This window comes from Crocuta crocuta, unplaced genomic scaffold, assembly GCF_008692635.1.
Source record: "Crocuta crocuta isolate KB4526 unplaced genomic scaffold, BGI_CrCroc_1.0 scaffold299, whole genome shotgun sequence".
Classification (NCBI taxonomy): domain Eukaryota; kingdom Metazoa; phylum Chordata; class Mammalia; order Carnivora; family Hyaenidae; genus Crocuta; species Crocuta crocuta.
The window spans coordinates 13,357,605-13,382,467 of NW_027532747.1; the positions used below are offsets into that span (position 1 = coordinate 13,357,605).

General features: G+C 42.2%; 2 protein-coding genes across 7 annotated transcripts in view; one reads left to right on the forward strand and one right to left on the reverse strand.

Moving 5' to 3' along the window:
• Window positions 1-16: 16 nt before the first annotated feature.
• GPR65 (G protein-coupled receptor 65) lies at window positions 17-24,663 on the reverse strand. Of its 6 annotated transcripts, none has more exons than XM_077780950.1 (4): window positions 24,626-24,663; window positions 23,180-23,301; window positions 9,251-9,351; window positions 17-1,687 (listed from the first exon to the last, which is right to left on the reverse strand). In XM_077780950.1, the coding sequence occupies exon 4, from the start codon at window positions 1,230-1,232 to the stop codon at window positions 207-209; it is 1,026 nt and encodes a 341-aa protein (XP_077637076.1). In that variant the 5' UTR covers window positions 1,233-1,687; window positions 9,251-9,351; window positions 23,180-23,301; window positions 24,626-24,663; the 3' UTR covers window positions 17-206. The 6 variants fall into 6 exon arrangements, with proteins under 6 accessions (XP_077637076.1, XP_077637075.1, XP_077637077.1 ...); XM_077780949.1 differs by lacking the exon at window positions 24,626-24,663 and adding an exon at window positions 24,345-24,513; XM_077780951.1 differs by lacking the exon at window positions 24,626-24,663 and adding an exon at window positions 24,246-24,264.
• A 102-nt stretch (window positions 24,664-24,765) lies between these two features.
• The window catches only part of GALC (galactosylceramidase), a 63,785-nt gene continuing 63,687 nt past the window's right edge, over window positions 24,766-24,863 (forward strand). Inside the window, exon 1 of the mRNA XM_077780812.1 lies at window positions 24,766-24,839. The gene's annotated coding sequence lies outside the window, so the exon portion shown is untranslated. The remainder of the gene's footprint in view (window positions 24,840-24,863) is intronic.

A 24,863-nucleotide genomic window follows, 5' to 3' on the forward strand; every position in this document is an offset into this window, starting at 1 on the left:
TCCTGAGTCGTTAGGATAATATTAAATTTTGTTTAATACTCATCTTTAAAAAGTCAGAGAGCTATAGTACACTTGTAAAAGATTTCCATTGAAGAGGATTAGAATATTAAATTGGAACACTTAGTCCCCTCCCAAGCTACACTTCCTCTTTAAAATGTAATCTTGATGATATGATACTGTGTACCTTAAAAAAAAATTCTTTGCTTCTATTCCAGGATGTCTAATTCTATGGTGTCTCTTGTAGACACAGAAAGTATGCTTTTTCTTTGCGCTTGTGAGTTATTAAGCTTCCTAGTACAGAATTTTAATATATTCCACATATCAGTCCTTCCAGTTTCAGTCACAAAACAGTACAGAATTGGATCAGCAACACAATTTAAACTCGTTAGTGCCACTGTGATTCTATACATTGTATAAACTGGATTCCCAGACTTATTGTGGTCAAATATATGTTCATCAGCGTTCACATCATGCTCTAAAATGCTGCGAATCAGCAGCATCACATGAAAGGGAGTAAAACACAAGACAAACATCACTGTGATACTAATAAGTAGTTTTATGATTCTCTTCTTCTCATTGTTTTCCGTGGCTTGATTATGCTGCACAGCTTGATAGACTTTCTGGTTGCAAATCATTATAATGACCAACGGTATTGCATAACCTGTACACGTCCTAAACAAGTTCAAATTGATTTGCCATTTCTCCAAGGGGTATTTGTCATAGCATAAAGTAAAATTAGACTTTTTGGCCTCACAGTATTCTATAGTTGTTTCATCTTTCCACAAAATGACACTATTGAACATGGTTTCCAACACCCAGATGGACAGGCTGACCATGAAGGCAGATCTTCTTGTCCTTAGAAAAGAAAACCTCAGAGGGTGGACAACTGCTAAATACCGGTCAACGGCGATGCAGGTAAGGAATGCTGTGCTGCTGTAAAAGTTCATGTACATGAAGAAAGCATTCCCTTTGCACAAGGCAGGAGAGAACGTCCAGTTGTCATTATTCCAAGTATAATCAATCCAGAGAGGGAGTGTTGATGTGTAGAGCAGATCTGATAGTGATAAACTGAAGAGGTAAATTCCTAACTCATTCTCCTTCTTTGCTTGCAGAAAAGACACACAAAGAGATCCAATATTGGCTGGAACACTGGCTATAATCACAAAGATGTAAATAACTGGAAACAAATAGTGATCGAAGTAGTGCTGTTCTTCAATGCATGTGCTGTTCATTTTTTTTTTTTTCGTTTTAAGGCAGCAGGTACATTTGGTTTGAGAAGGTAAATAGCAAGGTGAAGACTTGCCTCCTTCTAGTTTGTTGTTAACATCTCATTCTTTGCTAAAAGTTCTCAATTTTTCTTTGCTTTCAAAAGTTCTGATTAATCCATCAGTGCTTTTAAAGGGTAGAAGCAGACTGATTTTCACAAAGACATCAATGGTTGGAATCCAGCCTCCTGGCAGTTAGCTAAAATGGTCGGTGGATTTTAACGAGCAGAAGTCCACGTTCTTATTTTCACCGAATGCTGATGACGAACCCTCAGCAATCAACTGAGGCATCTCTGCGTGTCCACAGAGTGTTGTGTCCAATGTGTTTTTCTTTGCAAAACTCAGAGGAAGTTGGTGCACACGTGAATATAGAAGGCTTTGTTTTCACAGAGACAGACATCTCTTTTTAAATGCCTTTGTTTCTGTAATGAAAGATGAACTAGAATAGTTTAGAAGTTTACCAGATACATCATGATTTTGAAACAATCCTCTTTTTATCACTTCTTGACGATATCAAAAAGGTATTAAATTACAATGAAGGCATTTAGAAAGGGGAACTATGTAATTGACTTCAGCGAAGGAAATCAAGCTGAGAAATTCTTATCTATTTCAAATGAGAATTATCCACAGATGACAGATTAGGGGGAATTCTATTTCTCACTGGACACAATCACAAAACTAAAGTTAAGAAGTCATTTTAGGAGCTAATAAAAAAGATGACAAATTTAATGATTTTCTTGCAATGAGTAAATACTTTTGAGTTGTATGATAAACTATAGTTATATGATTTCAAATGTTGAATTTTGCATACAATCTAGGTATAAGGCACCTTCAATATCAGCTTATTGGCCAAGAATATATTGCCAGAAGAAATTTCATAAAGTGAAACATTTTAAAATATAGCAGCTTGCTAAAACTTCATAAAAAATTAAACCATGCTGCCTCTTATGGTTTTCCCTTTGCTTCCTTTGGTGGTCGCTTATTTTACTTTTGTGAGAGAGAGGGCAGAATGTTCTTAATTCTGGGTAACATCCTGGCATCATCAGTGTCTGCCTTTGTACCTGATTGTTTATTAGCTAGTTTCTTTTTAAAGGTCTGATGTTGCAGATTCACAAAGGAACAGAGACTTCATTCTTCTCTTTACAGTGGAGTAGGGAAGTGCTTCAGTTTATATGCCTTTGCTAGTGAGGCCTGTTGGTACTTTGGATGATTTATGTGACGGAGAGCTTCTGAAGATTTACCTTCTTTTTGCACGCTGTGGGGCCTCCATGAGACCCTAGGCCCACCTTCCAAGTGTCAGTGAGCCCTGAGCACACAGAGGCCTTGCCACCACAAGTCACAAGGTTCTGCTAATAGAAGAAACTGTATGCAGAATACATATTTATATGGCACTCTTAAAAGAAAGTGGGGAACTAAATTTCCTGAAATGTCATTGTTTTCCCACCCCTAGAAATATGAATGCAATGCGAAAAAAATAGCCTTTTAAATCAATAGGTGAAACTTCCAGAGAGAAAAGCAAATTGTGATGAAAAAAAAAAAAAAGGAAGTGGGAGATGAGATTGGGAAGGTAAGTGAGCAGAAAACTCTGGGTGCCCAAGAGGCATGCTTGGATCAGGAGAACTAAGTAGAGCCTCTGAATGCAGGGGAGCTAGAGACAGAGCACAGACATATGCAGGCAGGAAGTGGTCCTCAGCTCCCCTCCCTCCCCTGCAGGCTGGGGTCCAGGAACCTCTGCCCTCACACAACGGTGACCTAGAAAGTGAACAAAATAAAACTACAAACTGGACAGCTATTTGCAGACAGCAGGGAAGGTTGGCAAGTTCGCTGTCTCAGCTTTGTTTTTGTGAGGAGCTATGATGAAGGAGTCATGGCCTCTGTCTGGTCTGCACTTTGAGAATGCGGCCTGCGTCTCTACTACTTTTTTAAATAAGATTTTAAAAAAATGTTCATTTATTTATTTTGAGGGAGACAGAGAAAGAACCCAGCAAGCTCCTCACCACCCACAGCGCAGCCCCGATGGGGGGCTCGAACTCACAAACCTTAGCGAAACCAAGGGCTGGACACCTAATCGACTGAGCCATCCAGGTGCCTCTGAGTCTACACTATTAGTTTAGTCCTGCAGACTGCAGGCGAGCTATGAACCAGTCCTGGATCTATGTGGTCACCTTTATCAAGGAAGTACAAACTAAAACCACAAAGAGATACAACTATGAACTCACCAAAATAAATAAAATGAAAAAGACAGAAGGTAACATGTTGCGGTGAAAATTAGAGCTCCTTGGACTCGTCTGTACTGTTGGTTGGAAAATTGTATTGGCACTTGTGTATATATACCACATGGTTTGGCGATTCCTCTTCTAGGTGTATGGTCAACAGAAATACATATGTATGTTTACCGAAAGACACATGGTAGAATTAGGATATTCACAGTAGCGTTATCTGTAATATCCCCCAGTGGAGTGACCACTTGCGGTAGAATAAATAAGTAAATTATGGCATAGTAACACAGTTGAAATCTACACATCAGTGAAAATGAACACATTACTGCTGTGTACAATAACAGCTGAAGCTCCGAAACACAGTGCAGAGTGATAGAAAAAGCAGGCACAAAAGAATATGTACTATCTTGTTAAAAACTAGGTAAAGTGAATCTATGCTTGTCAGAAATTGGAGTAGTGGTCCATTTAGAAGAGGCTTTCTATGTGCTGGGCACCATAGTAAATGGCATGCATGTTTGTTATAATTTATGTTTTACTACAAGTCTGTGCTATTTATTAAAACCTTATATTACAAATAAAGAATTGAGCCACATATTAAGCAGTTAGCCCCCAAATACCTATCTGATCTTTGGTAGAAGTTGGCCACGCTCCTATGTTTGAAAGCTAAATAAAGCCTCTTGACTCTCAACTATTTTGCCTTCAACTTTTTATGTAAAAATGCCTTAGAGGATACCTGGATGACTCAGTTGGTTAAGCATCTGACTCTTCATTTTGGCTCAGGTTGTGATCTCAGGATTTGTGAGTTCGAGCCAGGCATCGGGCTCTGCACTGACAATGTAGAGCCTGTTTGGAATGCTCTCTCTCTCTCTGTCTGCTCCTTTCCCACTCGCTCTCTCTCAAAGTAAATAAACAAACTTAAAAAATACCTTAGAAATTTGAGGTATATTTGCAGCAATGCAGACCAGCTTTGTTGAGAAAGAAGAATATTTTCTATTTTCTTTTGAAATTTCTAGCACTGATAGATTAGTACAAATCTTCTAGCCATAAAAACAGATCTAATTAAAGAAAATAATTTGTGAATAATCATTTATGTAAACTAGATAGAAAGTAACCACATATTTTCTAGAAAACAACACTTTCACATTGTCTATTAGACTACACAGGCTTCAAATAAACTTGTGAAAATCATTTTACATCATGTGCTCACACTTAGTGACAATGTGTTGTTATGTGCCCATAGATTTCAAGGGTTTCTTTTCTATAATGGATAATGTAGCAGGTTCACTTAGACAGGCTTTTATTTTTACTGCACTTGATTTGAGAAAAGATGACTAAAAGGAGCAAATATCCTGCTACCACACTCAAAGGAATCTCCCAGTTCTTAAGAGTCATGAGGCTGAGTTTCAAAGAGTCAATTTTCTCCTTCAGGAATCCTCTGCCAATTATTTCAAGGTTGAAATTAACTGTCTTTCACTGCTCAGAATGTGGTAGCAAAGAAACCGTACATAAGACCGATTGTGAGATGGAGACTGTGTGACATGTCTACCTTGTTGCAAACAGTCATAAGGGGTTGAATGGCATCTATCTCGTCAGTTCAGATGCGAGAATGAACACGAGATAGCATAACGCCTGCAGGCACAGCTGGACCAGCGAGGGAACCTGTACGAATGCAACCCCGCTGGCTTGCAACTAGTTAATCGGCGCTACCTTAAAGATAAAATTCCCAAGTGTGCCGAATGCAATCTCTAACAGAAAGAATAAAGATATTTTACAGAATCTAAGTCTCTTGATATGGAAAAGACCTTCGGGGGACCAGATGACGCAGGATCAGAGCATCTGCTAACATGACCTCACAGGCTTCTACTCAACAGTGTCCACCTTCTCAGGAGATCTCTGCTGACCTCATGGGCCCCCACTGAATGATGTTTGCCTTCTCAGGAGAACTCTGCTAACATGACCTCATGGGCCCCCCGCTCTATAGTGTCCACCCTCTCAGCAGATCCCTCCTAACATGACCTCACAGTCCTCCACTCATGAAGGTCCACTTCCTCAGGAGACTCTTGCCCCAAGTTTTGCCCTTCAAAAGTCTCACTTCCAAGACGTGGGAGAGTTCAGGATGGTAGAGTGTTAGCTCTCTCTCCTCCTGGGTGGCCCCACACCAATAAATAGCCTACCTTTCTTTACTTCAAAAGCTCAGTGACAGTTTTAACTGACTTGCTGCATATTAGGTGGACAGACTCTCATTTGGCTTGGTTACAGAGTGTCATATTAAACATTTGTCAGAAAAAAAAACCATCAGATACTGGTTACCCTGGGGGAGGGGCCGGGTAATGACTGGAAGAGGGCACAAGGGTGACTTCTGAGAATTTGTAATGTTTTGGTTTTTGATATGAGTGTTGATCCTGTGAACGAGTTCAGTTTGCAGACATTCAATTCATCAAGCTGTACACTTAGGACATGTGTATTTTTCTGCATGTATATTACACTGCAATTAAAAAGTTAAAAAGCGGAATCAAAGGCTGTGTGAGGTGAGACATAAAGAATCCTGACAACCGACCAACATCTATATCACCTGCAGATGGAGCGTAGAGGCTTTCCTAAGCACTGATGTAATTTTACTTTTTTTCTCATAGATACAAAGTAATTCACAGAAGCCAAAACAAACAATAAATAATTTAAACAATATGAAAATGAGTTCACCAAAAAAAATGCTATATGAAAAAACAAATATTCTAGGCACCTGGAAGAAGTAAATACAAATTGTCCCTTGAGGAAAGCTCAACCTAAGCTTCAAGGAATTCTCATGGAACAAATGGATGGTTGCCAGAGGGGAGGGGCAGGGCGATGAGCAAACTGGGTGAAGGAGAAAGGAAGGCAGCGGCTTATAGTTACGGAATGAAGGAGTCATGGGGGATGAAAGGTACAGCTTAGCGAGTATAGTCAGTGGTTTTCTAATAGTGTTGTGTGGTGGTGACGTATGGTGGCTACATTTGTGGTGAGCACAGAATCGCGTAAGGAGTTACTGAATCACTATTTTGTTCACCTGACACTAACGGAACATTGTGTTTCCATTATACTTCAATAAAACATATTAAATAAAAAAGAATTCTCACAGATAGAGTTCTGACAAATATGAGCTCATTAAAACACACACACACACACACACACACACACCCATATACAAATTAACCACTACGTTTGAGATTCAACAAAAATGAGAAGGATGAGTAGCAGATCCACAAGAGCTTAAGAAGTAGATTATACAATTAATTAACAAATCTATTAACAAATTAGTAGATATGCAACACAAAAAAAGTATGTTTAATAAGAAATAAAGAAAGGAATTTGAACACATGTCTATGGAGCAAGAGACTTCAAAAGATGAGTAGGCATATTTTTGGAAAGATTGGAATAGGCTTTCCAGAAATAAAAAGTGAAATAATTTAACTTTAAAAAGTCAACACAGGGATTAGCTTCAGCTGAAGAGAAAATTAATATACTGCAAGATAGATCTAAGGAAATAATACAAGGGTGCTTGGGGGGCTCTGTCAATTAAGCCTCTGACTCTTGATTTTGGCTCCTGGCCATGATTTTCAAGGTTTGTGGGATTGATCCCCATGTCGGGCTCTGCAATGACTGCATGGAGCCTGCTTGGGATTCTCTGTCTCTTTCTCTTTTGCTCCTCTCCCACTTATGCACTCTCTCTCTCAAATAAACATAAAACAAATAAAGAAATAATACAAAATTATCAGTGTTAAAGAGATGGGAAAATGCCAAAGAGACGTGGAAGATAAAGTGAAAAGTTCAGCATATGTTTAATTGGAGTGCCGTAAGGGACAGAAGAGAGAAAGTAGGAAAGAGGCAATGTTCGAAAAGATAATGACTGAGAGCTGCCTAGAAGGCACGGATGGAATCCTCAGATTTATGAAGGATGTTCCAAAACTGGGGTATCTGCAGAGAGTAAAATTTAGAGTGACAAAGGACTTCACAGAAGTGTGGCAGAAACCAGGAGACAGTGGGCTGATACTTCCAAATTGCTATGAAAATGTATGTAATCCTATAATTATATATCTAACAGAACTAAATTTCAAAACCAGAGCAAAATTAAGGACAATTTAAGATAAACTGCCAGTTGGGGTGCCTGGGTGACTCCCTCGGTTGAGCAACTGACTCTTGATTTCAGACCAGGTCATGAACCCTGATCGAGCCCCATGTTGAGCTCGTGCTGGGAGTGAAACCTGCTTAGTATCTTTCTCCCTCCCTCCCAATCTCTCTCTCTTTCTCTCTCTCTCTCTCTTTCTCTCTCTCTCTGCTCCAATCTCTCTCACTCTCTATCAAGCCTATAATGGTAGCAATAATAATAAAGATAAACTAACACTGAGGAAATTTACCCCCAAAATCTTCACTAAAGAGATCTTTAAAGGATAAAAGTGAAGAGGGAAAATGACACTAGAAAAAAGTCTGAGATGCACAAAATGTTGAATAAGCTACTGAGGACGGAACTCTGGGCTGCACAGTGTCCCATCTATCACTAGGTTTGTGTGGCTGGGGAGAACTCCTTGACCATGAAGATATCCCCCCTTGGGCAGGACTGAGAGATCGAGGGGACCAGCAGTGGGTGCTCCTTCCCTCTCTAGCCATCCATTTGTACAGTGACCTTTCACATACAATACCAAGCTCTGTAGATAATAGTTGTTAAATTAACTTGTGTGAATCTGAGTTTTTTTTTGCTTCTAAGATTTTAATGGAACACATAATTCTTATTATTCATACATTTTTCAGATATTATTTTTACTATTTTTAATAAAATTGTGACAAAACTGTTTTTAGAACCAGTGCTGAGAAATTTGGGCAAGTTGCTCATTTTGACTTTAATTTTTATCAAATGCCAAAGGAAGATAATCCCCAGTGCACTGAAATATATCTCTTGGTAACCAGCTCCTCAGACAGTATAAATCATTGATGACAACTATCAAAAGATAAAATGTTTTCCTACAGGTTATAGGAAATACTTGCTTTCATTGATCAGTTTCATAGATACTTATTATGACTACTATGTCTCAGACAGTGATAGTCACTTATTAAGTAAGAATTAATACTTAATATTTATGAGTACTAGAAATACTATTTCCAAATTTCACATTATTTCTGATGAAATAAAAGATATCATGAGGGGCTCCTGAGTGGCTCAGTCAGTTAAGTGGCTGACTTCAGCTCCAGTCATGATCTTCTGGTCTGTGAGTTCAAGGTCTGCATTGGGCTCTGCACTGACAGCTCAGATCCCAGAGCATGCTTCGGATTCTGTGTCTCCTTCTCTCTCTGTCCCTCCCCCACCTGTGCTCTGTCTCTAGTTCTCTCTCAAGAATAAATGTTAAAAAAAAAAAAAAGGTATCATGAGACCGTTATACTAATGAGGAAATGGTACTGGGTAGTTCTGTAGCTGGGAGCTGGGAGCTTTCTTCAGAGCCACTTAACTCAGTTTGCCAATATGATGTTTCCTGAAAAGAGAATGGAGCATAAATATTCCTCTTTTGTATATGATAAGCTTACCTAACTATTTCTAAATGTCAGTTTTGACACCCTTTTACTGCTGCTCAGAAGAGAGGGAACCATGTGTCAACCTCATTTCTCTTTGTCTTATAAAGTTCTGCCTTATTGCATTTATATAGCCTAGACTTGGCAAAAGGCTGTGAACATTACTGACAATCATGCCTAAGTCTGTTATCTACTTATACATATTATTTTATTGTTTAATCTTACACTTACCCATGTTTCTTGAGGTGACGATCTTGTCAACCGAGGAGCCGGGTAAATCTGTTTGCACTGAGATGAGAAACCACACTGCGAGGGGACAGGAAATTACACTTCTGTTTCAACATAAAACAATGAGGAAGCAGCATCTTAAAAGGATGTTCATTATTCAAGTTTGACCAAAGAAGTCTCCTAAATAGTTTACAAGCTGTTTTTGTTTATTACTTAACCGCAGTATAATTTTCAGGACTCGCTCTCCTCTTTGCATCTTAATTACAATGTATACTGATATTCTGTGTCTTATTTAATAGGATATGTACTTGACTTTCATGTAATCAGTCACTCATTGAGCCTGTCAACACATATGTCTATTACATTCTTAGGGCACTGTGCTGGGAGTGATTTAGGACCTGGCCAGAGCACGTGAGAAGCTCATCACCTAGTGAAAGGGAAAGGCATATATGGTAATCACCATAATACAATGGCAAAAATGGATAAGTAGTACTCCAGTACNGAGAGAGAGAGAGAGAGAAAAGAAAAGAAAGGAGAAAAGAAGAAAATATCAGTCATGGGAATATGTGATGTAGGAGAGGATGGTCCAAATGGGTGCAGTGTGATGAACTTCCTGGGAGAAAAGCAGTTGAGGGAAAATGGGTGTTGGATGTATAATGAGCGTGTTTCCTTGCTTAATGCTGGCACCTTTGTGAAGTCATTTTTTTTTTTTTTTTTTTTAAGGGACCAACAGGATTAGCTATATAGTATTTTATTGTAGATCTTTATTTTATTCTTTAAAAATATTTATTTATTTATTATTGAGACAGAAACAGAGCTTGAGTGGGGGAGGGTCAGAAAGAGAGGGAGTCACAGAATCTGAAGCAGGCTCCAGGCTCTGAGCTGTCAGCACAGAGCCTGACGTGGGGCTCCAACTAATGACCCATGAGATTGTGACCTGAGCCGAAGTCGGCCACTCAACCGACTGAGCCACCCAGGCGCCCCTTATTGTAGATCTTTCAAAAATTTTTTTTAATGTTTATTTTTGAGGGGGCTATTGAGGAAGACACACACACACACACACACACACACACACACACACACACANATTTATTTTGAGAGGGAGAGAGACACACAGAGAGAGAGAGAGAGAGGCAACTCTACTGTAGATTATTTTCTCTGATTGCCCTCTTGGGCCTGGAGTGCTAAAATTAGTTGACCTAATTGGCTTAAGTAAATCAATAATTCTATGTAACTTGGTTATATGAGAAAGACATGAATTGTTCCAGTGAAACCTCATGTAGTACTTGACTTGTTGACATTTGCTGCCAAATCTATAAATGGTTTAATACAAAGTGAAATTAACTCCCAGAACTTTTGAAGTATAAAAAAGTCAGAAACATCACATGTGAACCTGCCTTTCATAAATTTTTAGTGCAAATGAAGGGGAGGGGTGGCTAGGTGTCTGTGCTGGCAGCTCAGAGCCTGGAGCCTGCTTCAGATTCTGTGTCTTCCTCTCTCTCTTCCCCTCTCTTGCTCGCGTTCTGTCTCTCTCTCAAAAATAAATAAAAATTAAAAAAAATACAAATGAAGGGGACAAATTATAAGGACAGAATTAATGTTGGATGGATAATTTGGCTTAAAGTAGAAGCCATAATCAGGACAATCGGAGACTGTTTTTGTAAAAGGACATTAGGGGATGCTGTTAGTAGGTGGGTTTTTTTTTGTTTTTTTGTTTTTTTTTTTTCCTACACAGAAGTAGGTTTTCTGTGTAGGAAGATGATTTTCTGATATAACCAAGACTTTTAATCATGCAGTTATGCAGGACATAACACAAATGTAGTGGATTTTCTATGCTTCCTTTATAGGTTTTTCCTGGAGAATAATAAAAGTAAGAACCCACATTTATAAAGTACATGAAAGTTTGCAAAGTAATTTAGCACACAGTAAATTAAAACTTCAGAACAATTTACATGTTTATTAAAATAATGAAAAATTTAAGTATAACCTGGAAAATTAATATTAAAACCCTTAAGGCTTTGCAAAAATGAAAGTATGATTTCAGTTTACTTGTGGCCCTACTCCAAAAGTCTCATTTTTGCTCAGTTTTGCTCATCTGCTTATCTGTAGCTTCTGTGCACGGGTACCCTGTGGCCCTCACGCTGTCTTAGTCTACCTAAATAGACTATACTTCTGCTTTTAAAGCAAAGGCATATTCATATTCATATCTAATATTTATACATTATGCTCTTCAGAACAAAAAGGTATATAGTTACAAGACACAAGAAACACAATCAAACTTCCACTTCTGCTTAAATAGGAGAAACACCGAGGTCACCTGTGCCAAAATGTTGCCCATGCTATACCATAAGACGTTGAACAACTTAGAGTAAACGTGCTTGTTGTTTTGTCCAGAATATATGGCAAAACAGTGTTTTCAACCATAGGGCTATCTAGTAACCAGTTGGAAATGTCAGAGCATTGAGTCTGTGACATTGTAACAGCTACCAGGTGGGGAAAAGCCACGTGGCAGGTGTTCAGAACACCGCCTCAAGGGGGCTGGTGTTGCTCATATGCCAGGTGTCTGCCCCTCCATGGGGCAAAGGAGGAGAACGTGGTTCTGCGTAGTTCCAACTTCTCCCTGGGGCAGACAGTGCAAGAGCCAAATCTGCTGACGAAGGGTCCTCTGCGAGGCTACGTCGTCCACTTGGTGCAATTTCATGAGCTAAAGCGGCAAGTAGACATGGCAGGGTATGTTCTTGAAATAACTGCTGTATTCTCCCGGCCGTGTTTCCTTCTACCGCCTCCACCCAATGCAATGAGCTATTTTGCATTTATTGCAGCAGAAGAGGAATTTTTGGCAGAAAAGTAGAGGGTTATGGGGAGAAAGACAGTCCTAGGTTTTGAGTTTCAAAAAATGTCTGCAGCTTAGGAGACTGGAAAGGACTGAGCCCCAGACAGTATGCTTGGGAGGGTAGCTATAGAGACAAATCTGAGCTTTCTGCCTCCAAGAACAGGAAAAGGCTTTCCTGCCTGGTGGGGGTAGGACTCTGGGTTGTGAGAGAGGAAGTTCTGAGAGCTCAGATGTGGCCTCTGAGACAGGAACTTTGCAGCCCGACTGCCTTGCACCCGTTCCCCAGCAAGCCCAGCAATGGCATGGGGTGCCAGTCACCCCAGATGAGTCATGCAGTCTGGGGAGAAGAGTGGACCTGTGGCTTGGGTCCAGGGTGAAGTCCAGGTGGCGGGACTCAAGGGTGTGTGTGGGAGAGGCGGGAGGCAGCCTCAGCAAGGTCCCCTGTGCCTCGCATAGCACTGGGGGAGTAGAATCATTTCTGGAAGCCACGCAGGGCACACAGAAGTGATGGATGGCCTCAGCCCATGTCATGGTGCTGCCAGAGGCCCAGCGTGTCACACAAGCAGCCTTACAGCCATAGATGAGGGACAGCTCAGGTGAGTCCTGCCTGGGCTTAATTACTGAAGACCAGAAGGGAGTGAGAGCATCTCGGGAGAGGCCGGCATTGATAGGGGGTCACCTTGAGATACAAGGGCTGGGCTACCACCCTCCAGCATTGACAAATGAAAGCTCCCTGGATCTTAGCTGACGTTGTGGGCTGAATTGTGTCCCTTCACCCCTCTGCCAAAATTCATACGCTGAAGCCCTAACCCTTAATACCTCAGAATGTGACTATATTTGGAGACGGAGCCTTTAAAGAGGTGAGTAAGTTAAAGTGAAGGGCCCTAATCCAATATGGCTGGTGTCCTTATTTGAAGAGGAGACTGGGATACAAAGAAACACCAGGGGTGCACATGCCCACAGGAAAGGCCACATGAGGGTACAGGGAGAAGGCGCCATCTTTAATTCAAGGAGAGAGGCCTCAGAAGAAACCACACCTGCCCGCACTTTGATCTTAGACTACAAAGCCTCCAGAACTATGAGAAGATGAATTTCTATAGTTTGAGCCACCAGTCCGGGGTACTGTGTTGTGGTAAATACAGGGGGAACCCAGAGGAAGGAGAGGGTGGACACTGAATTAACTGCAATTAAGTTTCCACTGCCTTGGCAGAATAGGGGATTAACACACAATTTTAGCTGAGGTACAGAAAGATAGAGAATGTTCTATTTCTTGTACCTGCGGTTCTGGCCTGAGATTGGAATCATCTGCATCCATGGGTGTCCAGGTGTGGTTCTCGGATTAGCAGCATCATGGCATGCGACTCATGTCACCTTTGAGAGCTGCTGTGGCCTAACTCTCCCCAGGCCCAAGGCACCGGGAGCTCGGGTGGGAGTCCAGCCATGTGCGTGCTCTAACAAGCCATCCAAGTAGTTCCGGTGGTCCCAAGTTTGAGAACAGCTGGTGTCCAAGATGGGTGCCTTGGCAAGAGACTGGGAGGGGGAGAAGAGAACCCCTGAAAGGAGGGGAGTAAGGAAACCCCTCAGTTTAAATCCTGGGCCTTTGGTTACTTTATCCCTAATGTTCCTTCACCAGTGATTAAATCCCATTTTGCATCATTGTACCATTAGTTTCTTGGCTCCGGTGTTTTTTTAAAAATTTGAGCTAACACAGCGTGTCGTTTCAGACTTGTCAATGCTTTTGACTTCAAGGTCAAGTCAGATAAGCTTAAGTATTATAGTAAGAGTTAAAATGGAGATCTGTTACAAACTAAAGCCTAGAGGCTTTAATATCTTAAATACCTTTTAAGAAGATCTGATATGTATTTCTCAATAGCTATAAGTTACATAAATAACTTTTAATGGCCCTTACTGTGTCCAGTTATTGAAATAACTTAATAAAATGTTAAAAAGGATATTAACTCCAAATAGTTTCCTCTGATGTATTGTGGGTGTGCAACTGCTGTTTAACTTAATTTTTGAAGTCAGGGTATACTTATTGTATACATCTTTGTGGAAGTATCTGTTCTGTTGAGTCTGCTTAAGATAGGGATCGTCAGATAGTTTAAGATTTAAGATCCAAAAAGCATTTCACGAATCCAAGTTTAACCAAGGCCAATATATTCTAATATTTAAGGACGTTCAACCCAAAGGATAGGAAAGAGAAGTACAAATGACTGGAAAAAAAAAAATTGGGTTGGCTGGGGCCTAGGAGCTAGGGACAGACAGTAGGGAGGGTGTGGAGCCAGCTTGACTGGAGTGGGCTCTGTAGTGTCGAGACTTTTACCCAAGTCTGCACGTAATTAAAAAATCCATAGAATGCACAGAGCAGAGATTATAGTGAAAATCCGAGAGTGATAGAAATACTTGGAATTTCACAGAAAGGAATGCTAGAGTCTTCATTCTCCCTGGTGTTTTTTTAGAGGCTGCTAAAACATCTTTGCAAATGTGCAGTAATTGAACACATCCCTTATGGTATTTTATAATGCCCATTTCTTTAATTTAATTCACCCAATATTAGTTACTGCAGTATTTAATCCTGTATCATATGAGTGGTTTGCGGATATGCATCATGAGTATGTGTGGCGATTTTAAAATACATTCACGCGTTCTTTGGCATTCTTCCTTTCAAGAGGTGAAGCCTAATTTCCCTCCCCTTTAGTGTGGGCTCGACTTTAGCAACTCACTCTTAGTGAATAGAATAAAGCAGAAGTGATGGTCAGAAAGATCCCGTGACTTCCTTCTCACTCTCTCTCTTTGGTCTGAGGGAAGCCAGCTGCCATGCCGTGAGAAAATATCTTATTTGGTGAGTCCCTGAGTGTGCCATCTCGGAAGTGAATCTTCAAGCCTTCAGATGCTTACAGTTCCTTCTAACGTCTTTACTGCAACCCCATGACACATCTGGAGCTACAACCACCCAGCTAAGGTGCTCCTGAATTCCTGGCTTACAGGAAGGAACAGTGAGAACACTAAGTATTTGGTGCTTTAAGCTGCTGATTTTCAGATAGTCTGTTACCCAGCAACAGGTAACTAATTCAGTATATATACTGTTGAGTCCACTGAATGTTGTGACGTGGAGAATGGGTACCAGCGGTAGGAAGAAATTATGAGCTCAGGATTAATTCAGCTAGATGTCAATACTCCGGAAGTTTTTCCTTTTTATAACCCAAATATTCTGTTTATTCTCTGGGTTTATGGCATGTTTTAAGACATTTGAAACAAAAGTTTCTAATAATCATGGTTGCTTATTGCTGATTAAAAAAATATTGTATGTTAAATTAAAAAAAAAAGGGACTTCAGTCCTATGGTTTGGACATTCAAGAAGGGCAGACGGAAAGCGTTTTAGTCAGCTCAGGCTGCCGTAATAAAATGCCATAGGCTAGGAGGCTTATACTGATCTTCTCATAGTTCTGGAGGCTGGAAGTCCAAGAGCAAAGTGTCTGTTATTCAGTTTCTGGCAGGGGTTCCTTTTCTGTCCTGTAGACAGCTGTCTTCCTGCTGTGTCTTTACACGGTGGGTGGGGGGAGAGAAAAAGAGAGACTGAGCTTGGGCACAAGTAAGCGTGCTAGTATGAGCGCTCTGGTGTCTCTCTCTCTCTTTTTAAATTTTCTTAATTTTTAATTTATTTTTGAGAGAGAGAGAGAGAGAGAGACAGAGAGAGAGACCAGATCCAAGCAAAGGAGGGGCAGAGAAAGAGGGAGACACAGAATCCAAAGCAGGCTCCAGGCTCTGAGCTGTCAGCACAGAGCCTGACATGGGGCTGGAACTTGTGAACCACGAGATTATGGCCTGAGCCGAAGTCTGATGCTTAACCTACTGAGCCACACAGGTGCCTCTTTTGTGTCTCTTCTTATGAGGACACTAACCTTATTGTACCAGGGCCCTACCCTCATGGTCACATTTAATCTTCATCACCTCCTTATAGGTCCTATCTCTAAATACAGTCACACTGGGGGTTAGGGCTTCAACATATGAAATTTTTGGGGGGGGGTGGAATAGCTCAGTCCATAGTATTAGGCTATAAAGTCTGAAATGGGAGTGGGAAAGCATGTTATTGTCCAAATTCTCCCTTCCTGATGTTGAGGGGTGGGGCAGTATGTGGTGGAAGGAAGCCAAACAGCCTTCAAAGCTTCTATGGGGCTTCCATTATCCAAAACTGTTGGTGTCAATGTCAGTTAAGCGAAGTGGGGAGCCAGGGCTGCTGATGTAGCCTCTAAGTTGGGGTGGAAAGCCAAAAACACATGCTGACAGCCAAAGTATGGAGCCAGGGATCTAAAATCTAGGGAGCATGAGCAGGAAGCAGGAATACAGAACAAATGCTACAGGTAGTTCTTGTAAATACGCATGAGTGCACATGATGGGCTTATGCTTGCTGCGGGCTGGTGAACGGGAGGTCTGGCTTCTGTTCCTACCCAGAGAACACACCAGATATGTGGGGTTGCCCCTTACACCAACAAACAGTTCTCTACCACTCCAGACACCAGCTAGATGTCCTATGATTTAATTCAACTGTGTTACCAATGACCTGGAGTTAGAATTAGACCCCACAAATTAAGGGCTTAGTCCCACAAGACTACCCCACCTCAGATGCCAGTGAAAAGTCCTGGGCCTCCACCACTTCTGACCAACCAGCCGTAAATAGTGGTTTCCACAAGAACTTTCTCGGGTTCCATAATTGGCTAGAATGGCTCCCAGAACTCAGAAAAGCACTTAGTCCTTTATTATGAGGGATATTTATATACAGGATTCTGTAAAGATATTTAAATGGATACAGATGAATGGCCAGATGCAGAGGTATACAGGGGAAGTCTAAGAATGTCTTCAGCTCAGGAGATTTTGTCCTGTGGTATCAGGGCACTCTACTTCCCCAGGGTGTGGTTGTTTTTACTAACCCAGAGGCTCTCCAAACATCATGGTTTAGGGTTTTTTAATTGGGGTTTCATTACATGGGCATGATTAAGTAAATCCTTGGCCAATTCGTGATTAACTCAGTCTATAGCACCTCTCCCTTTCCAGGAGGTGGGCAAGTTGGGCTGAAAGTTCTTTCTTTTTTTAAAAAATTTTTAAATGTTTATTTATTTTTGAGAGAGAGACAGAAGCAGAGCATGAGTGGGGGAAGAGCAGTGAGAGGGAGACACAGAATCTGAAGACAGGCTCCAGGCTCTGAGCTGTCAGCACAGAGCCCAACACAGGGCTCGAAATCACGAACAGCAAGATCATGACCTGAGCTGAAGTCTGATGCTTAACCTACTGAGCCACCCAGGCACCCCATGGGGTGCTAATCCTCTAGGCTTGCCCTGGGTCTTTCTGGTGATCAGGCCTCATCCTGAAGTTCCCCAGGGGCCATCAGCCACAGGTCATCTCATTAGCCTAGAAAAGGATAGGGGCGCTTGGGTGGCTTAGTCGGTTAAGCGTCCGACTTTCGCTTAGGTCTTGATCTCGCGGTTCGTGGGTTCGAGCCCCGCGTCAGGCCCTGTGCTGACTGCCAGCTCAGAGCCTGGAGCCTGTTTCAGAGTCTGTGACTCCCTCTCTCTCTGACCCTCCCCTGCTCACGCCGTCTCTCTCTCTCTCCTAGAAATAAATAAAAACATTTAAAAAAAAATTTAAAAAAAAAAGAAAAGGATACTCATCACTTCCCAGATTCCAAGGGTTGAGCCTCTATCAAGAACTGGGGACTAAGACCAAAAATCATAACCAAAGATGTTTCAATCCCCTCTATCATTCAGGAAATTATGGGGGAGTTTTAGGAACCCTGTGCCAGGTACTGGGGGCCAAATACATATTTCTTACTATATCACAATACCCCAACCACATTAAATGGACAGAGGTGGGGTGGAGAGTTGTGGGTTACAGGCATTCAAGCCATTGACACGGGACTCAAGGTAGCTGGCAGGCAAAGAAGCATCTGGCCCCGCCCCTGGAGAGTAGCAACAACTAGGGAAGGGTGTCGAGCCCCGGTGAATGTCCTGAGGTTGAGCTAACATCTGGTTCCAGCCCCCACCTCTAGAATCACAAATAGAAAAGAGACAGAAGCCCAGGCCCAGGCCAAGCCGGTAGGATCAGACTAGAGTCATTTGTAACAGTTCATTTCTTCATAGGGTCTTTGTTCTGACCAGGGTCCACTCTGAGCACAGTGATAACACTGGTTAAACCTCTCAGTTCTACTCTGTCTTCTACCCCTTCCCTGCCTTTCTTAGATGCCCTTGACCTGCTGGCTTTATTCCTTCCTCCTGCAACCCAAATGGGATCTCTCGAAAGATTCTGTGGCTAATGCATTTTAACACCTTTAACATATGGGCCAAATCCCCCAGGGTGGAATTTTGGCAGCAGTGTAAAGAGGTATTATTCTGAAACTTCAGATTAAATATTCTTTCAGTGAATCTTGCCACAAATCTTTATTAACACTTATTAGGTCTTGTATAAACAAACATCGTCTGCCATAGCATAACCCTACGCTGCTGTAATAGAAATTACAACGCATCATACACGAGGCTTCATCTTCATCAGACTTTAGTCTTGTAAAGAAGATACATGAGAGATTAGAGGGAGGGAAGGTTACTTTAAACAGGTAAATCAAGGGAAAGGAAAGAAGGAGGTACCACCGAAATGTGTCCTTAAAAATGAGAAAAGGTTTTACACGTTTAGATATGGGAGAAAGGATATTTTCAAACCGTAACAGCATGAGGTAAGTCATGTAAAAGAGCACCTGACAGGTGTGTCCTGGGAAGAGCAATTACCTTGAACACAGTCTATGAAAAGAAATGGGGAACTACTTTTTCCCACTTCCAGTCTTTTGTGACTTAGGGGTGCACAGTTGTGAATTCTCAGGACACGCAGTGGTATGTTGCTGATGCAACATATTTTCCCTTGGACACCGACGTATATATTTAAATTTTCTGAAGAAAATTCTAAATTCTCCTGATGACTTTGGTTGTAAGTTTATTGCTCAGGGATCAACGATATACTCAATATATAGAACTGGGGTCCTTATAAGAAGAGATTTGGACATACACAGATCCATCACGGACTTGCAAGCACAGAGGAAGAGTCATGTGAGGACACAGAAGGATGTGGCCATCTGCAATCCAAGGAGAGATGCCTCAGAAAATTCCAAATCTCCCTGCAACTTGACCTTGAACTTTGGAACTGTGAGGAAATAAATTTCTGTTGTTTAAACCACCGTTTCGTTGTATTTTGCGATGGCAGCTTTAGCAAAGAGTGGATATGTAAAATGTGCCCAAGGTTTTTGAAAACTTAGTATGAAAAAAGAACACAAAATATTTTATTAATATATTTTCCATTGATTATATATTTGATAATATATGGATATTTGAGATTAAACAAAATAGATCATGAAAATTGCTCTCACTTGCTTTTTAAAAAATGTTTATTTTGAGAGCGCGCGCGCGAGAGAGAAAGAGAGTGTCTGTGTGTGGTGGGATGGGGCAGAGAGTGAGGGAGAGAATCCTAAGCAGGCTCCACGCTGTCATCACAGAGCCTGATATGAGGCTCGAACTCACCAACCGTGAGATCATGACCTGAGCTGAAATCAAGAGGCAGATGTTTAACTGACTTAACTGACTGAGCCATCCAGGTGCCCCAAACCTGCTTTTTTTTTTTTTAATGTGTCTACTAGAAAATTTCAAATTACATATGTGCTTTGCCTTAGATTTGTTGGACAGCATAGCACTAAATGTTTAAAGGAATATTTTGAGTGGTGACAACCTCTTGCATGTTCTCTTCTTCATGCTTAGGATTTGGGATTGGGTGGATTCTAAAATTCTTCTCCTGGCAGCAGAGCAGAAAATGGTACCGACAACCCAAAGGGCAGCCTCATCACCAGTGAAACACCAGAGGACAGCACAGCTTCCTGGAGTTCTCTCATTTGAGCAAATCCACACAGCAACAGTGACCAGTGGAAGAACTAGGGGTGGTGAGATTGAGATGTGTGTTTTAAAAAAAAATTTTTTTTACGTTTATTTATTTTTGAGAGACAGAGAGAGACAGAGCATGAGCAGGGGAGGGGCAGAGAGAGAGGGAGACACAGAATCTGAAGCAGGCTCCAGGCTGTGAGCTGGCAGCACAGAGCCTGATGGGGGGCTCGAACTCATGGACCATGAGATCATGACCTGAGCCAGACTCTGAGGCTTAACCAACCGAGCCACCCAGGCACCCCAAGACGTGCGTTTTAAAGCGGGGGTGGGATGCAGATACAGGCTGAGAACTCTACTATCACCTCCTCCACTCTGGATCCTACCCTGGAGTGTTGGTGGCGGTTCTTTGCTGTGGGCAACAGCACCCCCTGTGGCTAACTTGAGCAGAAGATGAAGGTCCTAGAAAGCCTTCATGATGTTGCTGAGGCTGCCCAACCAGGCTTGAGAAAAGGGGCCAGAGCCACAGGACAAGAAAGACAGCTCAGTTCACCCTGTCTGAGCAGGTGATGGCTCTTCTGATGGTGCTGTTCTGGGCGCTTGGGGCTCCTTGTGCCACTGTGTCCGCTGGACTCTGATGTGGTCCGGGGTGCTTTTTTGGCTGCTCAAACATCTGCCGAGTAACCCTACATGACCAAAGTCAGAGGCTCAAGGAACTGGCTGAGGGACACTGCAGAGCCCTCTGAAGCCCTCAGAAAGAGAGGGAGACACAGAATCCGAAGCAGGCTCCGGGCTCTGAGCTGTCAGCACAGAGCCTGATGTGGGGCTCGAACTCATGAACTGTGAAATCATGACCGAGCTGAAGTCGGAGGCTTAACTGACTGAGCCACCCAGGTGACCCTATCCTGGTCACTTTTCTAAGTGCTGTACGACTATTAACTCAGCTAGCCTTCATATCAACTAATTACTATCATCTCTATTTATAGACGGATAATCTGAAGTCCAAAGATGGAAAGTAACTTGGCCAAAATCACACAGCTAGAAGGTGAATTGACACTATGCAGGCTGGGACTCCAGGGCTGATTCTAACCACTGTACCACATTGCTCTTTGGTATAGAAGTTTTTATATGAGTTATGCTTAAGAAAATGCTTAGTAAGCAATATATAACTTATTCCATTATGTGGATTCTGTCCTATGAACTATTGTTATTGTCTTCATATAAAGTCCTGAATTAAGAGAATTCCTACACACATTTTACACTGAACAGGACATTATTAAATGCAATCAAGCAATGTATGTCAAAGTAGAAAAAAATCAGCTTAACAGAATATGCTACAGGATAGTTCATGAAGAAAATACTCTTTTATGCCCCAGGAGATTCTACTTTAAGAAATGTTTCTACTTTCTTTTGTAAATAATCCTTTTTCCCTATCCCTTTATATGATTATTCAGTGATTTTTAAAAATCAAACTTTTATGTTTTTTGTATTGAGATATTGATACTTAGACCCTCAGGTTATATAGGAATTTACCCATGCTTTGTATTAGAACTTGTAAAGTTTCATATTTTACATTTAGAGGTCTATCCATTTGAAGTTTATGTGTGGTGTGAAGCACAGATCTCAAATTTGATCATATTCCATATAGTTATCCTGGTGTCTCCATGCATATGTTTTTTGTTTTTGTTTTTGTTTTTTTGTTGTTGTTGTTAAGTTTATTTAGAGAGAAAGAGAGAGAGCTTGTGATCTGGGAGGGGCAGAGAAAGAGAGAGAGAATCTCAAGCATGTTCCATGCTGTCAGCACAGAGTTCGACAGGGGACTCCAGCCCACAAACCATGAGATCATGACCTGAGCCCAAATCAAGGGACCGATGCTTAACTGACTGAGCCATCCAACCACCCCTCCATATGTTTTAAAAAATTCCATCTCTACCCCAGTGATTTGAGGTACCATTTTCACAGTGATTTTTAAAAAACATTTATTTATTTATGTTTTACTTTTTGAGAGAGAGAGAGAAACAGCGTGAGCAGGAGAGGGACAGAAAGAGAGGGAGACACAGAATCTGAAGACAGGCTTTGGGCTCTGAGCTATCAGCACAGAGTCTGACGTGGGGTTCGAACCCACAAACCACGAGATCATGACCTGAGCCGAAGCCGGATGCTTAACCGACTGAGCCACCCAGGTGTCCCATATTTATTTATTTTTTGAAGAGAAACAGAGCGTGAACAGAGGAGGGCAGAAAGAGAGGGAAACAGAATCTAAAGCAGGCTCCAGGCTGTCAGCACAGGCACCAATGTGGGGCTGGAACCCAGGAACCACAAGATCATGACCTGAGCCAAAGCCGGATGCTTAACTGACTGAGCCACCTGGACACCCCCAGTGATTTTTTTTTTTTTTAAAGTTCATTTCAACTAATACATTTTGAGTACCTATTGAGGTTTGGACACTGCACTCAGGAAGTACAAAGAGGTAAAAGACTTAGCCTCTGTCCAATATAATGGCTGAATTCAGATTTCTAAAAGTAGAGGCACTTTCTAAGGTGAGACAACAGATTGGTATCAGACTTTATCCATAACCTTTCACTGAAAGGCAAAATCTCTCATCTTTCTCAAGAGACCATCTGATTTTGATCACAGTTTTCACTTTCAAAGAATGAGAGACTTTGCTGTGACTGAAGTACAACTGTGAATACTCAGAAGCACTGCTCCTTTAGAAAAAAACGGTCTTTACTTTCAAAACTCACCTGAGATTTGAGAACTGAGAACAACGCTCCTCTCTTGTTTATCTCACACCCCAAAACCACAGGAACAGGGGAAGCTGAGCACGCGAATACTTGTCTGAAAACTGCTATTTCCCTTTATCTTACCTCTTGAGCAAATCTGATGGCTGGGTCCAGGAGCCCATGAGTCTTCTTCCTTGGCTTAGATTTAATTGCTTTTTAATTGGAAACTTTCTTTTGTAATGGTGTGCTGGACACAGATTAGAGATTTGAAAGAAGAGATATTTCCTGTGGTAAGGAATTACTTTGGTATATGAACTAATAGGAGCTAGTGATGTGTCCTAGGGATGAGAGCACGTTTTCTGTTTAACATTCTGTTTCCTCTTCTACAGACATCACAAAGTATACAAATATTTGTGGTGTGCCTTACCGTGGCTCGCATCCACGTTTTTCAGATTCTGGCTTAACTTACTGTGTTAGATGGGATGGATTGGAGTGAGTTCTGGGAAGGTAAATCCATGGAACCTGGGTAGTTTTTGTCTTGTATCACAGACTGGAGACAGTAGAGAAGGTAGAGTTCAGGCATGTGCTGTCCTGGGAAAAGAAGAAATGGAAAAAAAAAAAAGTGGCCCATATACAGAGAACTATATAACTTATCATCCAAGCAAGAACACTTTCTTTTAAGTTTGTTTATTTTGAGAGATAGTGAGACTGGAGGGGGAGGTCAGAGGGGGAGGGAGGGACAGGGAGAGGGAGAGAGAGAGTGCTGCGCTGGATCTCAGGAACTGGGAGATCATGACCTGAACTGAGATCAAGAGGCGGACCCTTGAACCACTGAGACCCTCAGGCGCCCGAAGCCAAATACTTTTGAGGGTGAAAGGGGCACTATTAACATTTATGTTAGAACAACAGACATAAGCTAGGATTGTTCTTGGTAAACCAAAATAGACCTACAGCTGTTTTAAGAGAAACAGCAAGCACAGCCATCACGCATTGAGAAAGGAGAGATGGCCGAATGGCCTGACAACTGCATCTTTCGGACGGCACAGAGATTTTTCCTCCTAGTATAATTGTGATCATGAAACTTAGGTTTGTAGTTAAGGGGAAAAACAATCTGACTCCAAATAGGACCCTGAAGATAAAGGCTCACATGTCTTACAGTCTTTGGGTCTTCTCTCTGCCATTTTGGGGTCCCTAGGGCTTGTGTAGATACCGAAAAACTACTCCACGGGTCTACAAAAGGGAGATTTTGGGATCAGAAATGCTTTCTCTGCAGCCACTCAGTCTCTTCGATTTGCTCAGATACCAAGAAAATCAGAAATCTCAGACTGATGCTGAATGGGCAGAATCCCAGGACAACTCACAGCTTCCTACCAACGTAGGGTTATCTGCGTGGAACCACGTCAATGGGCTACGTAAGGTAGTTTATGAAGCTAAAAACCAAATATACGTAATGGTTACCAGAATGGAGACCCCTGTGACCTAACATCAGCTAAGTGCGCAACGCATTCAGCTCAGATTTCCTGAGTGCCTGTCACCTCGTCTTTCGTTTAATCACATGTCCCCCTGCGGCTGCTCTTGTTTCATCTTACACCAAAGGAGGCTCAAGCTGCTAAGTGATTCGACTAAGGAGACACCTGAACTAGGACGTAGTTAAGAGGGTTTCAAGCTGGGTCTTCTTTCTTGCTTTGCCATAGATTGGCACGTGGTAGATGCGCCCTGAGACGTTAAGTCCAGTTCCGTCTGCTGGCTTTGGCCATCTCCCCTGCGCTAACGTGCTCCAGCAGGTGAGGCCGTTAGAGTCGCAGGGAAGTGAGTACACACGCACGCCACACTCCACAGGGTCGCTACCAGAAGACCCCCTTGGTCCACTATCCCACACCACCACTGAGGCTGCGTCCCGACGTGTGGCCCTCACTCAAGATGGCGGCGCCGGCGTCAGCAGCCCCCTGCCCTTCTCCATCATGGCGGCGGCAGGACCCGCCTCCCTAGGCGCCGGAGTCATGTGACCCACACAATGGCTGCGTGCCTACTCCAGGCCTCCCGGCAACNCCGGCGGCGCGTACGTGCTGGACGACTCCGACGGGCTGGGCCGGGAGTTCGATGGCATCGGCGCGGTCAGCGGCGGCGGGGTGAGCGGGGGGGGGTGGGATGCG

Bases quoted from the DNA above. Each gene is read 5' to 3' on its own strand.
- GPR65 (XM_077780950.1), bottom strand. From the start codon at position 1,232: ATGAACAGCACATGCATTGAAGAACAGCACTACTTCGATCACTATTTG.